At 34.7% G+C, this 17,282-nt stretch overlaps 1 protein-coding gene and 1 long non-coding RNA gene across 6 annotated transcripts; both read left to right on the top strand.

Moving 5' to 3' along the window:
* The first annotated feature begins 3,149 nt into the window (after positions 1-3,149).
* Positions 3,150-8,175, top strand: LOC135744357 (uncharacterized). Of its 4 annotated transcripts, none has more exons than XR_010530730.2 (5): positions 3,150-3,214; positions 3,325-3,351; positions 3,532-3,674; positions 5,968-6,071; positions 6,853-8,173. It is a non-coding gene; the product is annotated as an uncharacterized lncRNA (long non-coding RNA). The 4 variants fall into 4 exon arrangements; XR_010530731.2 differs by adding an exon at positions 4,644-4,703 and having other exon boundaries at positions 3,160-3,214; positions 3,325-3,674; positions 6,853-8,175; XR_012336817.1 differs by having other exon boundaries at positions 3,160-3,214; positions 3,325-3,674; positions 5,968-6,152; positions 6,853-8,175.
* A 1,660-nt stretch (positions 8,176-9,835) lies between these two features.
* pgpep1 (pyroglutamyl-peptidase I) lies at positions 9,836-14,617 on the top strand. 2 transcript variants are annotated; one of them, XM_065262404.1, is made up of 6 exons: positions 9,836-9,887; positions 9,971-10,003; positions 10,774-10,826; positions 11,923-12,039; positions 12,573-12,805; positions 12,992-14,617. In XM_065262404.1, the coding sequence occupies exons 2-6, from the start codon at positions 9,973-9,975 to the stop codon at positions 13,182-13,184; spliced, it is 627 nt and encodes a 208-aa protein (XP_065118476.1). In that variant the 5' UTR covers positions 9,836-9,887; positions 9,971-9,972; the 3' UTR covers positions 13,185-14,617. The 2 variants fall into 2 exon arrangements, with proteins under 2 accessions (XP_065118476.1, XP_065118475.1); XM_065262403.2 differs by having other exon boundaries at positions 9,846-10,003.
* Positions 14,618-17,282: the final 2,665 nt, after the last annotated feature.

Raw genomic sequence — 17,282 nt, 5'->3', positions numbered from 1 at the left:
GTTTCAGTTATATTAGTTATATCTGTTCTTTAATTCGTATTTCTAACAATTAAAACCCAGAAATGACAAGTTACTTACCAAGATTTTGACGATCAAACTGACAGAAAAACTAACTTAAAGCCGACTATTAAATCAAAAACATACTATTACAAAGTGAAGAGGAACGTAATGTGTAAAATATTTATTATTTACAGGTTATTAAAGATGTTATTTGCGACAAAGAAGTTGAGGGTTATCGAGCAAATAACGGTCTTCTGGTAAATATTGTGGTCACGTGATGGCCTCGCGACATATAAGTCGTTTCCGGTCGTTTCTCAAACGCACAGCTGCGTCCTTTTAAAATTATTTTAAATATTTTTTTAAATAATAAGAAATACAAGGGGGTACATTATACATCTATAAAATAAAAATAAATAAGGCTCCGTCTTTTTTTTTTTTTAAATAAGGCTCCGTCCTAGGCTGCATGTCTCGGCTGCCACGTCATCAAGCATCGTCGAAGGACATCTCAATCTGCTTGTTCTCTCTTTTGTTGTTTTAATTTAATTACAAAATGTGTAACTGTCCATGTTGTAAAGACAGTTGATTACATAACTTTTATTTACTGTACTACATTATTGGATTTTTTTTTGGTGATGCATTGCTAATTTTCAACTTCTCTCTTTAAAGTTTTCATGCCATGATCACTGGGGCGGAAACCATTATGACGTTGCCTTGGACATCAAACTAAACCATCTCATTCTGGCTTTTCTCTAACATCGAAATCTCAGAAGGACAGGGGTGTATTCCAGAAAGCTGGTTATGTGGCTTACCCGGGTAAGTTTAGGAGTAAGTAAGCGGATAACCTCTGCTTTCGGTTCCAAAAACGGAGGTAACTTTCGGGTTATGTAAGTAACCATAGCAACTGACTCTCTGAAGATAACCTGCTCCGGAGCAGGTTATGTTGCAGGGTAAGTTCATTTTAGTTAATAAAACGAGGCTTCGGAGGAAGTCTGCGCATGCGTGCACTTATGACGAGCGTACAGCGGGCGTGGAAGCATATATTTTGCATAATATTACAATGTTAAAGCATTTATTTTATTTTATTATATTTACAGTCGCGAATATTTATTGCTGTCTTAAAAAATGTGTGATATGAATTTTTTTTAAAGAAACTATTTTTTTAATAACATGGATTGTTATTGGTGATTGGACTAATTACTATAAATTTTATTATTAATTAAATTTAATTAAAAATTTATTCATATTTGTGTTCGGACTAAATACTATACATTTAATTATGTTCATTAGTAATATATCTCCAAATATCAGTGGATGTATGAAACATAATTCCATCAGTTAATTAATGTTAACAATAAAGTACATTTCCATATCAATTTTGTCAATTCATAAATAACCTCATCTTTCACTTACTAGATAATTTGAGATGAATCTAAAGTTATAATAAATGTGTGTGCAAATACATTGTCATTAATGAATCTTAACCTATGTTACTTAAGTGACAATGTGGCAATGTTACAGTAAATGGATATAACAAATAGAAACACATGATGCCTATCATAATAATAATTACTGAGGGATCGAAGTTACCCCTGCCTGCAGTCTCTGATAGGCATGTGCATCTGACCTGGCCCACAGAATGACACCCATGAAGCACAGGCATGATTTAACACTGACCCACATAGTGACACAGGTGAAGCACAGACTTCATTAGGTGAAACACCATTGAATCACAGACATGGCATAGTGGTCAGAGATTTTCTATTATATCAGTTAGAATCATGTACACAATGAAATGAAATTATAAATATATATTTCATAGTATAATATTTATTTCTTAAACATGCACTTCAGATCCTTAGCCCTCTCTCTACATTTGATCTATAGTTGGTGTTTTTCTAAATCACCTTTATTTCTTTAAAATTGACCTTTTGTAGCTGCCTTCCTGAGCTATCATTTTTGAGCAAAGGGAAATTGAGATATTTGCATATATTAGATGATACAGGACATATATTACAACATGTTACTATTGACACTAATGTAACATTTCTATTCTCCAATTCTGTCACAGCAGATCCTAATCGTCCAATGCAAATGAATGATCATTCTTAGTGTAGTGTAATCAAAAGCATTACACAACATTATTGAAAATCTGTAAGGAGTGTAAGGAAGCTTTACAATTAAAAGAGGGTGCATTAATCTATCAGCTATCAGTAAATGTTAAAAAAGATGGTGACACAGTGTCATACAAGGAAAGTCCTAAAACTAAACAGGGTCACCCAAAGGAGCAGAAGTAAAATAAGTACAATATAGTGAATATTATCATAGTGCATTTTATGCCTACACAATACAATCATATCTTAAAAAAACAACAACTTTAAATAAGCCTTATGATGTATTTGCACTTTATGTGCCACAACTCTTATGAAATTAACCATGGTTTTATTGGTGTATAGTTGTAGTAACCATGTTTTTTTTGTGCATTGATTACTATCAGCAGAACCATGGTTTTACTACACTAACCATCGTTTAACTATGTTTTTTTGAAAACCATGGTTATTTTGTGGTTACCATGGTTTTACTGTAACCATGTTTTTTACTGTAGTAAAACCATTGTTACTTTTCACAGGGGAAAATATATTCATAATTCATATGTTTACAATCATATATAAAATCTATGATTATTTTGACTATATTAATTATTTTAGATTGTTTTAGATTATTTTAAATAAAATTGTGTGTATTTTCGTTGAGACACATATAATATTGGACTTAAATGGGGTAAAATGGGTTCGTATTAATTATTTAATTAATTAATTTGATCTGTTTTGTAATCACGCACTTCTAAGCCGATTATAAAACGTTGATTTTGCCAGAAAATATTAGTTTATAATGTTATTTCTCATTTAAAAACTTTTAAGTTCTCTGACGTTTCCATGGTGACTCGTGAAATCTGCGATCCATTGACAATGCCTTTATGTTGTTACCGTGAGCGCGCGTTAACTCTGGGTTACTTTCAGCGAGTTGATTGACCTAACTCTTAAACTGTGTTTTGGAACCGACATACCCCGAGTAAGCAAGTTTGGGGTTGATCAACCCAAAGTTCGGGGTTAATCTGATGGTAAGTTAACCCTGCTTTCTGGAATACACCCCAGGACTAAGATGGACGCAGCCTACACAGGATGCAACCTTGCATTTGAGGAACACCCATAGAACGGTTAACCTAACCCGATACTCTAACCTGAATGCAGGGATCATAAAACTTTATCTTTTACCTTAATTGTTGGATGGGTGTTGATACAAAACTTTTTTTTCTCGTCTACCCAGGAGAAAGTCATTGGTTCTTCTGCTGAGGTTGTCATAAAGCATGCTTTTTCCATTTGTTGCATTGGGCAATATTATCAAAAGATTCTGAAAGAAATAAGATAATTTTCAAAGCATTAACATGAATATGAAAGCATTAGGTCATTAATGACCATCTTTTATTATTGTTTATTTACAGTGTCTTTAATTCTGCTTACCTGACTCATGCAGAATTCTGGCTTGATGTTCGGTCCACCTGTTAGCTGGCTCTGGTGCTTGGTAGTCTTCTCACTCAAACCTCTGAATCAAGACCACCATGAGAGGCCTTCTGAAGACCATCATTACGCTTCAGATCCAGTTGTCTTTACTATGAGGTAAATCTTTTTTAACTGCAGCATTGAGCGTTATGTGCGCTGTTTATGCGCACTGAACGCCTTGCATTTTTGCCCTCTACTGCAACATGCCTTTTTGAAGGAGCGCTAAGAGCGGAAAAGCACCTGACGTCATTTGTGTCTTTCCATTGTCCAATTGAATATGGGGAGAGGCGGGCCTTCCGTTGTAGGGACCGATGTTTACAGTTATTTGAAACAAACATACTTCAGTTACTTACTGTCTCCTGTGTGTTTATGCACCTCTCACCTTCGATCAAAGTCAGTGCAAGAGTCCTCTTTTTAAAGTTTCTGCTTATATGACAGTTAACAGCAAAAGAGCACTCACGCTTCAATATTTGATTGACAGGACAGCTGCCTCGGTGGTTGCCTAGCAATATAAAAAGCTGCGCTGCACTGCTTTTTATAAAGTGACCAAATCAAGGTGGACCTTGTGTTTCCACGTCTTTAGAACGCATTTGGTGTGATTGGCCCCCAACAAGGGTTTTTTCTGCTGCTTTTTATTTTTTCAGCTTTTGCCTTGATATTGTATTTTACATTGGTAAATGCCTATGGACATTGGCTACTAGCGTTCTGCATGTGTAAATGCACATCGATGCGAACAACAACGCAAACGTGTAAATGAAAAGTGGCGGATAGCCTACTGTGCAGAGGCATTGGGGTAGGTCTGACTAAATCAGCCTTAATGACAACTGCATCAGTCTTCAATGATGGTTTAACTTTTACACAGATAAACACTCACTTTGTCTATCCAGACCTCAAGGTTAGAGTTCGAACAGATTCAGATAGTTGGTTTTGTTCATGTTCATTTTGTTCATTCTAAGTTTTTTGTTGATATTTTAGTCCTAATTGATTATGACAGATTTGTTACAACCTTATGGCAATAAGAAAGTTTAATTCAACCTCTGGTTGTAAAGGAGATTTTGAACTAGTCTTCTTCAATTGTGTCACTAGCCTACCACAATCCCTGTGCACCAGCTATGGAAAGTGCAGACCAAACTTCTACCTCCACCTGTGAGTCTCTTCCCACATTAGGAATGTAATGAATGCGGTCTTACAAATGAAAGGTTTTTTTAGGGTACATTATTTTAATTACCAAATGATTTCACGGATGAATTGGATAAAAAGACAATATTTTATTTTTCATTTATGAAAACTGGTTGTTGCTGCATGAACTCAAGCACATTTATTTCAAACACATCAACGCAACGTCATTGCTATAAACCAATGCAGCTATTTTGTATAAAAGATAATGCACATCAGGTCACACAAAGCAAACACGAAGAGTTGTCATACACAGTGTGTACAGTTAGTCATTCAAATTTGATATACACAAAAATCAGATTTAAACTGACAGTGTAAACATAGTCTATGAGATCAATGAGGGGTCAATAGATCTAGTTCAATCAACACCCTCACCATGCTCTCCCAGCTTTAGGTGCTTAGACATGTTTTTCAAATCAAACAATACAAGGACAGATGTTTCGGCGTTATTGCCTTCATGGCATGAAAGATTAAAATCTGCATTTAAACCCAAAGGGGATATGATCTTTAAATAAAATTGCCTGTCATTTTATTGATTACAACCATAATACTGAACAACTTTAAAGGTCCCATTTTTCCTGTGTTTCTGAAGCTTTGATTGTGTTTACAGTGCACAATATAACATGTGTTCATGTTTCACATGCGGTATTTTTCACACAATCTACTTATCTATATAGTGCTTTCACTGTCCTAAAAACGGCTGATGTCGTCTTTGTCCTATGAAGTTCCTTCTTCAGAAATGCGTAATGAGTTCTGATTGTGTAGTTTGTTTAGTGTGTTGTGATTTGACAGTAGCTTAGCTTAGCCAGGGTGGAGTTTAGTCAAACACACTTGCTTTGACGTCATTCAACCGGGAAGTAGAGGGCTGTAGTCCAAACCGGCAGTTCGCTGTATTGAAAAGGGGAATTCTGTTAAAGAAAATACATCGCCTGGCTGGCAGTGAACTTTGAGCTTTATAATTTACAGGTATTATTTATGCTATTACAGCAACATTACACACTAACTAAAGTTTGAAATATGGGATCAGGAAAAACGTGACCTTTAATGTTTAAGTATTGAGGAAGGAATGAATTCTTACTGTGGTGGAGATATTGAAAACTCTTCCCATTTGGGTTTAAATGAAGATTTTGATCTTTCATGTTTTTAATATTGTGGTTTTTCTTTGGGTGCAATTTATATAAATGAAATACTTTGTCTGATGTGATGATGTTCTCATTGTGTTCTGTTGTTACAGATGGGACTGAACTGGAGTCTGTGAACTAATGCTGTGTTCGAGACAACTTGGATGTTGGATATTATTGACCTCAAACCCGTAAGAAGTCTGGAACAGCAAACAAAGTTGAGTATCCGACCTCTCAACTTGGGACAGATCGATCAACACCGACCTCAAAGAGATGCATCATTTGACATTGCAGACAAGTTGGTGGCTAGCCTTTCACAGCCTTACATGAACCGCAAACAAACTTTAAACTATTTTTACAGCACATAATATTTATGAACATGAATGTTAAATTATCCAGTAACCATTTTCTGCCATAATTGGCACAAGAGCACAAACAACTTCTGGCGTCTCATTATGTGTAAACACGCAAATGTGATATGTAATTGACTAGAATGCATTGAGGTCGGAGGTAGGATATTTAATGACATAACATCAGAAATCAGAGTTGTCTGTAACACTGCACAATATTTCACATAATTGTCACCACCTGATTATCCTCCCATGTTTTTAACACAACCATTGTTTGGTCACACGGATGAAGGCAGCAAGCAGAGACATTTGTCCTTTGTATCTCTCAAAAAAAAAAGAAAAAAAAAGAAATCTATATTAAATGTTAAAAAACACAGTAGACTGTGTTAGATAACTGTGCTCTTGGAAGTCAGCTTAAGTGAACAAATGGTAATGTTAATGAAAAGATCATTTTTGTCACAGTTGCAAACTAACCACCACACAGAATATGAAGAATAGCCAGAACTGTGGTAATAAGCTAGCGCTAAAATGTTGTGAGAATCTTGATATATTGGACACAGGTGTGTAGTATCTGTTATATATTGACGGTTGACAGGTTTGTTTGCATGTAATTGCATTATTATTAATTTGTTTTTTTTTTCTTTTTAGATCCTTTCTCTTTTTAATGCAGAACTTAAGGATGAACCACCCTGATCTACTTAGATGCACAGATTCAACTCTGGCCCAGCATCATCCCCACACCTCATCTGCCATCAGTTTAATTTAATGTCTGTCAATTGCAAAGGCTATTTATTTCAGTTATATTACAACTTAATGTTAACTTTAATTGAGACTAGTATTGTGTAAAGCTGGGGTTTCCAAACTTTTAATTTCAAAACCTATTAGACAAGTGTAATCTATTTTAGACCCACTAAAATATTTTTTTAATGGGGTAAAACACATTTGTTCTCTTTCAGTGGAGTTATTTTATTTTCATAATATTTCATAATGTAAAGCAGTGGTTCTTAACGTTATTCCTCGAGGCCCATTGCTCTGCACATTTTGTATGTCTTTTTTATCTGACAGACTCGGTTCAGTTCATTGAGATCTCTTCTAATGAGCTGATGATTTGAATCAGGTGTGTTAAATAAGGGAGACATACAAAATGTGCTGGGCAGTGGGCCTCGAGGAATAACGTTAAGAACCACTGATGTAAAGTAAATATAAGTTTATTTGCAATACCAAATATTTTATGGTATATTCTTTCAAAACCATTGTCATTGTTAATTATTAATTTGGCCAGACTGTTGTTGCATCATTAAGGTGTGCAACACACCTTAACCTACTGTGTGACCTGTGTCACATGCTACTTTCAGCACTTATTACATCACAGTGTTTTTAATGCTTAATTTTTAGGTTTATTATAAATTCATTCATTTTTAAAGAATTCCTTCTTTATGTAGAACATGCAAAGTCTAAAATGTAAAGTGTCATGATCTGCTCTGGGTCTTGTGCAGTGATTAAAAGAGCAGGTAGTAAATGTCATGGCTTTGCAGTATATTGGGTAGGCTCTGGATGTAATGAACATTCAGCACATAGGTTTCATAAATTTAATTTGGAAACAAACTTGTCAGAACAATCCATGCTGTGATGCTGGATAATACCTAGTCAAATGAATACATGTATAATGTGTTTCGACATTGTATAAGGTTCTTCATCTATACAAACATCTGTTAGTGAACGGTGCAGAGACTGCTGTCCATTATTGGTTACAGTATATTTGTTAAAATGTTGCCAGTAAGATTATTTCCTTGTACAAGGTACTTTCTTTATATGTGTTTTATTCTACACTTAAAGCATAAACGCAATTTAAATGCAAGAGTCCCCTCGTCCCTACTTCCAAATATGCAAGTGAAACTGGACTAAACGCATACAGTATACATACGGGTATGATTTCATGTTTCTATATTACACGTGATACAGGTAGGGTATATAAAAATAATGTTTTATGAATGCTAAATAAATGCCAAACTCTAAAAAAACTGGCAAATTATATGCAGCTGAGCTTTTTTATCTTTTGTTTGTGTTCAATACAATTAAACAAGAAATAAGTGTAAACAATGAAATGAGTTGAGCATTGTGAAGCTTCATTTAATGTGAAGTAACTGGTAGCTTAGCTCACTACATTTTCCAAGTAGCTTGCCCAGCACTGATAATGAGCTTGTGGGTTTTTTAAGTGAAAGTGGTGCAATACTGGGCATTTACTAAAAACATGACCAGAATTCTGTGTCGAGGGCTTTATAAAAATTATAGGCTACGGAAAACACGGAAACATTGTGCACGTGCGTCCTCTAGTGTCAGATAACGGCGAGATCCTCTAGTGTCAGATAACGGCGAGATTATATTTTCTCAGGCTAGTGTAACAACGAATTGCAATAAAGATTAATTAAATTCAATACAATTTGATTCGTAAAGCTGTGCGAACTCTCATCTGTGTATGATTGTAGAAAGTGTGTGCACATAAAAGCACATCAATAGACAAAACGTTTTGTAATGTGCATTGTTGATACTGAATTATCAACGCCTGGTTATTAATGCGTAATTCCCAGCATATTTGCAGGTTTAGTTTTTGTAACCTAAAAATAACTTACAGAGAACGTTCCCTGTAGGTTAGTTTTAGGTTTTAATTTAATAACCTAAAAATAACCAGCAGGGAACGTTCCGGGAAGGTTCCCTTTAGGTTATAAATAAAAAACCTAAAAATAACCTCCCGGGAACGTTCCGGGAAGGTTCCCTTTAGGTTATAAATAAAAACCTAAAAATAACCAGCAGGGAACGTTCCGGGAAGGTTCCCTTTAGGTTATAAATAAAAAACCTAAAAATAACCTCCAGGGAACGTTCCGGGAAGGTTCCCATTAGGTTATAAATAAAAAACCTAAAAATAACCTCCAGGGAACGTTCCGGGAAGGTTCCCTTTAGGTTATAAATAAAAACCTAAAAATAACCTGCAGGGAACGTTCAGGGAAGGTTCCCTTTAGGTTATTTAAAAAATAACCTACAGGGAACGTTCCCAGAACGTTCTTATTTGGTTCCCAAAAAAATAACCAAATGGGAACCATATGGGAACGTTAGGGGAACGTTTTGTGTTTGTTGGGTGTCTTGTTCGATCATGTTGTCTTAAAAAGCGAGTGTAAAGAGAGAAAGATAAAAAGTTTATTTGTAGGCAACAAAAATAGGAATGACAATTTATATTTTAATCTATTGTATTTTGTGTCAAATAACGACCACGTCCACATTTATTTATTAATTGTACTAAAGGTTATTTTCTAATATATTTATTTCATAATTTAAAATCATGTTGTGATATAAAAAAGAACGTCTCACCTTTGTGATGCTTTAACATCCATCATGAATCTTACACCTCAACTTTTATATTTTGGCCAGGAAAACTTAGAAATTTATTTGTTGCATCTGAAATACACTTTGAAATATACCCTCATATATAAAGGTTAAAGTACAGTACAGTTTAATTTAAATACATTTTTTAAATTTTTAATTTACATTAAACTGTACTTTCTACAAAATTTCTTTAGCTTAAAACTTTTATTCGCTAACCGCCAGGGCGACAGGTGGCGATGTTGTAAACATTCAACAGGTGACGTCACTTTAGAAGAAGCCAAGTACAGGAAGAATCTTCGGAGATGGTTTGTGTTTATAAAATTCCCATCTGATGAAAGATCGATATTTTCTTTGTTGAAGATCTGTCTCATTTCTGTATTAACACCAGAGATGGATCAGAAGAAGACGGTTATTGTGACAGGTAAAAAGCGCGAAATCGCGAGAGCACGATATATCTCGTGTGAGTCATGTCAGTTTTTAGAGTTTATGTACAGTATTCTCCCTCTTCGTGTTAATATAACAGATGTTATCAAACGTGTTAAATGGTAAATAAACTCATTGAATAATAAATCACTACGATATTAAGAAGCCACGAGGTATCTGTTTATTTAAAACTACCAGTAACACAGTAATGTGGCATTAGCATTTTGTCTGTGATGCATGTTTATTTTTTTTAGACATTTACCATGGTATTTTCATATGACACCATCAGCATCGTGTAAATAGACAACATGTTAAACATGGCAGGTTTTGTTTGTTGAAGTCACACGAGAGTTATTCATTACATTGGGTTAAAGAATCAAACGTTAGACTTTGAACTGCAGCGTTTGATCATTTTTGCTGAGTCCAGACTTTCTGAACACCTGTTGAGTTTAAGGGCTGTGAGAAAAAAGAGGGGGCATTGGGGTCCTGTCACCCTAAAATGGTTTATTTTCTAATTATCTCATCATCCTACTTATCATATTATACATTCTGTCAAATAAATTAAAATAAAACTGATTTGGATTGAATGATTATTTTATTATGTGAGGTGAAACTAGCACAGCTGTTTTGAAATTGGCTGGCATGGACAACAGTACATTGTAGAGTGTAGTGGTCGTTACACAATCATATTTGACCAATCAGAATGAAGTATTTTGTGTTTCTGTGTATTATGACTGATTCTCTTTTGGTTGTGTCGTGTTTCTCCAGGTTTTGAGCCGTTCGGTGAGCACACGGTCAATGCCAGTTGGGTGGCAGTACAGGTATGAGATTTGCTTCTGTAGAAAGGGTTGCAAAATTCTGGGAATTTTCAAAGCTGGAAACTTTTCATGGGAATTAATAGGAATAAACTGGGAATATGGAGTTGCCTATAACTGGGAACTTAAATGTAGTTAAAGATTTAATGCAATTTCATTTGAAAATTACCCTGCACATTCTTCAGTCACATGCACACAGCTACTGAAGAGTTATTGAGGCCACACCCCCTCCATGTACTTACATTCTTCCATAACATGCACAGATCATTTTTTCAATCCTGCACACAAAATAATGTCAAAATGTCCATCTTTGCATGTTTTCACGTAAATTACATACATTTGTTAAAACTTCCTTGTGCTGTATGTAAGCTAGTGTAGTGTACAACAACATTATACCATTGTAAAGACAAATACACTGACTGAGAAAACATTTAGTTGAGATTATTAAAAAAGTACCCAAAAATCACCCAAAAGTTTGGACACATTGCTATTTGTAATGTTTTTGAAAAACGTCTCTTACGCTTATTAAGCCTGCATTTATTTGTTTAAAAATCCATATTAGACTATATTCAAATGCTTTCTGAAGGGTTTTTGATCAAATAAATGCAGGCTTGATGAGCGTAAGTATCAGGATTCTTCACATTTGTATTACCTTGCATGCATGTCTGCTTACGACCAAACAAAATGTTTATTTATGATTGTATATGATATAGTTTATATACATTTCCTTAAATTTCCAAATAATTTCATAAATTCCCCATAAAATCTTTGAATATTTACAAAATGTCTCAGATTGAGTTTCCATGGAAAGTTTCTGGAAATTTACTGGAAACTTTCCGCCCCTTTATATCTCTAATCTGAACATACTTAACATAATGTGCATAAATAAATACAAAATAATCTTGTAATAGTTCAGTGATCATTGCGCAACCTTTTAATATATCATGTGTGAAAAAAACAATGTGTGACAGCTGATCTCTAAAATATCTCAGTGATATTCTGGAAAAAGCAGTCCAATCCAATCAATGAAGAGCAAACAAGCTATAAGTCATCCTGCTATTAAACTCTGGTGAGCAATAAACATTCACTGTCCTCCTATTAGGAGCTGAAGAAACTGGGTTTGGGTCCAGATATAAACCTTCATGTTGCTGAAGTTCCTGTGGAGTATCAAGCGGTCCAGACTCTTCTACCGTCACTATGGAAACAGCATCTCCCACATGTAGCGTAATATTCATTTGATAATAAATGTTTACTTTATGTTTAAATGAGTTATTATGCAAACATACCATAATATTATACAATTACTCAAAGGTGAAATAGGTCGTTTATAGGAGGTAAAATATTTTCCATATCCCATAGCTGAATTATGTACCATATACATTCTTAATTATAAAATGTGACCCTGGACCACAAAATCAGTCATAAGGGTCAATTGTCTGAAACTGAATAAATAAGCTTTCCATTGATGTGTGGTTTGTTAGGTTGTCCAAATAACGTCTTTAGCAACACATATTAGTAATGATGAATACATTCTTGATATATTTACAGTAGGAAATAAATCCAAATATCTTCATGGAACATGATCTTCATATTCTAATGATTTTTGGCATAAAAATCCTTCAATTTATTGTATTGTTGGCTATTGCTTCAAATATATTTGTGTGAGTTATGACTGGTTTTGTAGTCCAGGGTCTCTTATAAGTTTGTTATAATGGTCAAAAGTAACAATCCAATGGTTTTTCTGTTTTTAAGTTAGTGGTCCACGTTGGAGTTTCTGGAATGGCCACCACGGTAACACTTGAACAGTGTGGTCATAACCACGGTTATCTTCGTCTTGACAACAGCAGATTCTGTCCTAAGTCCCGTTGCTGTATGGAGGGAGGCCCGGATTGCCTTCATTCTGTCATAGACATGGATGTTGTGTGTCGGAGTGTAAACTCATCTGGGCTTGGGGTCACTGTGTCTGTGTCAAAGGATGCAGGGAGGTATGGACAACAGTCCAACGCTTGTACGCATTTTTATTGATTATTGTCACTGATGGGTTCTGCAATGCATTTTGGGATTGCATTAACTGTAGAAATGCTAAAAATATTGTCTCAATAGACAGCTCAACTGGGATCTGGAATAAACCTTAAATGTGTATGAATGTGTTTTCTCTTTTTATTCCTCAGATATCTGTGTGATTACACCTATTACATGTCGCTGTACCTGGGCGAGGGTAGATCTGCGTTCGTTCATGTTCCTCCCCTGGGTAATCCCTACAGCCCAGAGGAGCTCGCGCGCGCCCTCAGGGCCGTTGTCCTGGAAATGCTCGAACTGATGGAGCACAGCGATGGGACGAAACACTGCATGCACCACCAATGAGAACGCAGGGGCGAGTCTCGAGTGGCTCGCTCACGACACATGTAGCCTGGTTTTGGATTCAGGGGTCAGGTGTTTTAACTTGCGTGCTACATTAAAGGAGCATTCAGCTGGTTTGAGATACACCCTATGTTTTAAACTCAATCCAACAGTTGTGCTCATGCAGTATAGGAGGCATTTTATGGGGTATACTTGAAATATGCAGGGATTTGATGCATAATAGTCAAGTCTTCTAAAAGTAAACTTTTTAGGAGCAGTTCACCTAAAAAGTCATTATCCTGGTGTCTTTCAAAATTAGTGTGATTTTATGTAATTTGTGGAACACAGGCAGTGGCTAACATACAGTTGTGGACAAAAATGTTGGCACTTTTGGTAAATATGAGCAAGAAAAGATGTGAATATAAATCTGTTTCTCCTTTTGAGCTTTTATTTAAAACAATCACAAAAATCCAATGTTTTATTCAAGTAAAACAATTGAAAGTGGAGAGGGGATTAAATTATGAAATAAACATTTTTCTCTAATACCCTAACTCTCCCATTGATATTAACATTTTCTTAGCACACCAAGGTGACTACAAACATGATGTTGTTCAGGAATTACTTCCTGTTTCACAGGGAAAATAAATATAAAGTAACACAAAGCCCAAATCCCCTAAATCATTCATCACAATGGGTTAAAACAAATACTATAGCTCTGATGTGCAGCGGAAAGATGGCTTTTAGGAAATAGTTAAACCATAAAAACATATATTTCCACAATCAGGGCAATAATGAAGAGGTTTTAATCGATTGGGGATTTTGCAAATCTGCTTGAAAGAAGACGTGTTACTATATCGAGGATCACAGATGGAAAACTTCAGAAATCAATTGAAACTGGGGTCAGAAAGATTTAAAAATAAATAAATGAAAACAGCACTTCAATTACCACAAGTTGTTTAGGACTCTAGCATATTCATTTGCTGTCCTGTAACTTTAAACAGGACTAATTTCTCTGGACATATGAAACAAAAAAGTGTTTATTGGCAGCAGTAACACAAGATAGCTTTGGTGATTAAACAGGGATTAAAAAGTGCTCTGTGTCTAAAGTTAAATATACAGCCATATCCTTATTGATGTGAAGCTTCTTTTATACCAGAGGTCCTGCACATCTTATTCAGATGCATTGCATCATAGACAATATCAAATATCAACAGATAAAAAAGTCTAAACCTGACTTGCTCTGCTAGAAAATGTATAATGGGCTGTGGTTAAATCTTCCATCAAAACAAATCTAAGATCACGTGCCATGAATTCTTTAACCTAAAAGAACAATCAGAGCTGTTATCCTTGCAAATGGATGTAGAAAATAGTATTGGGTGGAAAAACTTTTATTATGTAATTTTCCCCCAGCTTTCAAATATTTTTAATCAATGAAACATCAGATTTTTTTGTGATTTTGTTTTTAAATAAAAGATAAAGGAGAAACAATGCAGATGTATTTTCCCAGCTTTCTTTACTCATATTTACCAAGCATGCCAATATTTTTGTCCACAACTGTAGCGGCTATTTTGTAAAGTGGGACTGCATGGTGCTTTTATGTATTTACTTTCATTATATGGAAAATCATATTTACTGTATGTGATGTGAATGATTGTCATTTCCATTTGGTACAAATAAGGGGGAGTAAATGATCTATTGTCAACTACTTTTCATAAATGAAAATAGTAAGGTCAGTACTGGTGATTCTGTTTATATTCATTTTCATTGGATCATGTATTTCTGCAGTATTAATACAAGGTTGTTTCATCTGCAAATTTCAAATATACCCCAACCACACCAGATAAAAGCACAGCCTTCACTATCATTCATTACAAAACCACTACCATTGTATAAGAATATCTTAAGAATCCAAATATTTTCATGTACAAAACACAAAGAGGCCTAAATCTGATGCCTTTTGAGTAACCCAATGTGTGTTGCTCTCAGTGAGCTGTTAGGACATCAGGACTGCTGTCATTCTCCAACCACTGTTCACTTTTATCTCATTATATATGACATGTGAAGTTGTGAGACCTAGGGTGATGTATCTCTGTGGACATTATTTCATATGCTGTCCTTACATTTTGTTCACACTCTCTATGATGACTTTTGATGACCAATGGACAGTTTATATGTATATTAACATGTTATATGACTTGGGTTTAATAGTCTTCTTTAGCTTCTAACTTGTTTTTCTTAACTTTATACTGGAATCTAAGTCATCGGTCAAATGCAGTGGACCAAACACATGATGCTGTGAATCTTGACTTCTTTTTTAATAATCAGTGGCTAAAACAAAATGTTATTTTCGGGATATTTTAGTTTTTACTGTTAAATGTTCTCAACCTGATTCATGTTGAAAACTGTTGTGACTCTTCTAACTTTCCACGATCTTTTACAAACTAAATGTCAATAAATAATGATCTGCCTTATTTATTTGTATGTTTTATATATTCATCAAATTTACAAGTTTTGTGAAATTATCTTGCAGTTATAACTCAGTATTAGTATAGAAGTAATTAAACAAAAAATATAGAGGTCATGAACACTTGGCTAGTGCATAGGGCCAAGGACCCCGTAATGGATAAAGAGGAGGAGGAGGGACCTCATTACATGTATCAAATTAATTTTTATGATGATTACGTTACAAAGATATTTAACGTAATGTTATGCTTTTCATTTTAAGTTTAAATTTATTATTATCTTATTAATGCATTAATTTAATTTTCAAAAAAAGCATTCAAAAATGTTCTGGAGGACCCCCAGTAATACAACCACGGACCCCAAGGATCCCTGGACCCTCTGTTGAAGACCCATGAACTATATATCATTAAATATGGATGGAAATTGTGCTTAAAATAGTTTTAGTGAAGCATAGCATGTTACACTACAGGACACTTTTGTAACTGTGTGCCAACTATACATATAGTAGCCTATTGTATGATTCCTGTATTTATTTGAAAATCTGTCTTTTTCCATATATAATTGCTATAATTGGGTCCCCAGTGATTCAATCAACCTAGAAAATGTGTAAAAGATCAACCCAGTAACTTAGTTTTGGTAAACCATTCTCTGCAAGCATGTAAAAAAATAGGTTATTGAAATTTGTCTCCCCTTGTGATGTCATAAGGGGATCTTATAATAATAACACCGCCCCTTAATCTGCACTATCCAACCACGTACTGCCATTTAGTGCAGAGATCAACTCATTTGCTTTTTAAAGGACACACCTCAGGATGGGCGGTATGACGGTATAATCTGTTACCGTGAAATAAACACATTTTTTATTTCGTGTATATCGCAGTTTGACGCGCTATTTGCTCATAGTTCAAACATCTTTGATCAAAAAGTAGAGAAAGAAATGCAATGGTTAAGGTTTAATAAAAAGTAAAGAGACGTTATGGTCATCGCCTCATAGCACCGGTCATATTTATAAATCCATATCTAGAGATTCATCTCTCATATACAGGTTATATGCTGCCTGTAGGTTTGTGCATATATTCATACTTTTCATTTTACATATAGCCTATTTTTACGTACTGTAGATAAATACAAAACACAATGAATGCATATAGCTTAGTATATAAAATTAATAACTGGTTTTTATCTTCTGGGCATTTTTACTCTAACACTAACTTTAACTTGCCCATATTTTAAAACTGTGGCAAGCATTTAGTTAAAAGCTATAGTGGGTGGCAAATTTTTATATTCCAAAAACAATATAAACTGTAAAACATGTATTATGAAACATACCGTTACATGAAATAAAATGACTCATTCCATGAAATTGATTTTTTTTGTCATATCGTCCCCACCCCTACACACCCAAAACGACACATTTTTCTTACACCTACAAAGTGGCAATTTTAACATGCTATAATAAATTATCTATATAATATTTAGATCTAGAACTTTACATACATACTCTGGGGACACCAAAGTTTTATTTGACATCTTAAAAAAGTCTTGTGAAATGTCCCCTTTAAACAATTCATGACACTTTAAAGAAGCCTAAACTACTTTCTACACACCTCGAAACAATAACTTTTATAATAAAATCCATAAAAAGCGTACTGTACTGCA

This window comes from Paramisgurnus dabryanus, chromosome 6, assembly GCF_030506205.2.
Source record: "Paramisgurnus dabryanus chromosome 6, PD_genome_1.1, whole genome shotgun sequence".
Lineage (NCBI taxonomy): Eukaryota > Metazoa > Chordata > Actinopteri > Cypriniformes > Cobitidae > Paramisgurnus > Paramisgurnus dabryanus.
The sequence above is the reverse complement of the archived record's forward strand: the minus strand, read 5'-3'. Positions and strand labels throughout refer to the sequence as shown.